At 45.9% G+C, this 1,349-nt stretch overlaps 1 gene segment (V, D, J or C); it reads right to left on the bottom strand.

Annotated features, from left to right (window-relative positions):
* Nucleotides 1–335: 335 nt before the first annotated feature.
* On the bottom strand, nucleotides 336–912 carry LOC103127120 (probable non-functional immunoglobulin lambda variable 5-48). The segment is given in 2 exon segments: nucleotides 336–748; nucleotides 867–912. Coding segments are annotated over 2 exon segments (459 nt in total).
* Nucleotides 913–1,349: the final 437 nt, after the last annotated feature.

The raw sequence follows: 1,349 nt of genomic DNA, 5'->3' as shown, positions 1-1,349 counted from the left end.
ACTCTGAGGAAAGCAGGGCTCCAGGACTTCCCTGGGAAATCCAATTGGCATCATGGTGACATCTGGAACCTGGTGGCTGAAAAAGAGTTAAAATAGAAAACAGAGCAAAATGTTGACTAATTATGAACCTAAAGGCAGAATATTGTGGATTGAGATTTAGGGTCTCCCTGGAGGGATACATAGTCCTATAAACAGATTTACATCTATGTAGACTTAACAGTGAAAAAAAAAAACCCAAAATTCCTAACTATGGAAAATGAAAATCTGCTTACTTCAAAACCTGACAGAGGAGGTACTGACTGGAGAGTTATCACATATGTCACTAAGAGTTACAGTTACTCCCTACTAGATGAGAGTGACTGAATAATGCAGAGAAAACTCAGGAGACATTTTTTTGTCTCATAGGCTTGGAGCACTGGGTGACTGCTAGTACCACCATCCCAGATCTGACAATAGTAGTCAGCTTCATCCTCAGCCTGCAACTGAGAGATGTGCAGAACTCCTGCATTTGTAGAGGCATCTTTGGATCCAGTGAAGCGGCTGGAGACCCCAGATCCCTGGTGCTTGATGGAGTCTGTGTAGTAGTACAGGAGATACCAGGGAGGGCTGCCTAGGTTCTGCTGATACCAACGGATTGCATATTCACCAAGCTTGAAGCCACCACTCAGGGTGCAGGTGAGTCTGGCTGTTGATCCAGGAGATGCTGAGAGGGAGGGAGGCTGAGTCAGTGCAGGCTGAGACAGGGAACCTGCAAACACAAGTAGTTATGAGTGATAAGGCAGAAACAAGGTTAAACCCTCATGGTCTACACTTTGGGGATGATGGAGGCTAGGGATCTGCCTTTTGACCTTGTGGCCTATTCCCACCTGTGCAGTGAGAGAGGAGAATCAGCACAAGGTAAGTCCAGGTCATGATGCAATAGCTCTTTTTTGCACTAGGTCTGGACTGTGGAGGCCTCCATTTTACTCCATCCCTCTACCAGAGGAGGGACTGCGCATGCAAATGGGTTTCCATCAAATGACTGCCCTCCCCATCGTGAACTCTGCTTCTAGTTCTCAGTTTATAAGCATGGATGAATAAGGCAGAGTTTTTCTTTGTCCCTTGGGTGATCCCTGGGAGGAATACCTATTGACACCACACAAGAGTTCACACTCAGAAAACTCTGATGGCCAGAGAGAACATGGTTGTTGAGGGTTCATCAGTGAGCACAGTCTCCAACACGCCCCCACCCCCGCTTTTTTAAAAGAATAGTCTTCACTGAAGAGATAAAAACTATATATAGAGATGAAAACACAGTATCAGAGCTCCCCCTTTTGGTCTTGTGTCATACACAAGAGACCAGATCCCTA

Source organism: Erinaceus europaeus, chromosome 6 (assembly GCF_950295315.1).
Source record: "Erinaceus europaeus chromosome 6, mEriEur2.1, whole genome shotgun sequence".
Classification (NCBI taxonomy): Eukaryota; Metazoa; Chordata; class Mammalia; order Eulipotyphla; family Erinaceidae; genus Erinaceus; species Erinaceus europaeus.
This window is presented reverse-complemented; position numbering and strand designations above follow the sequence as displayed.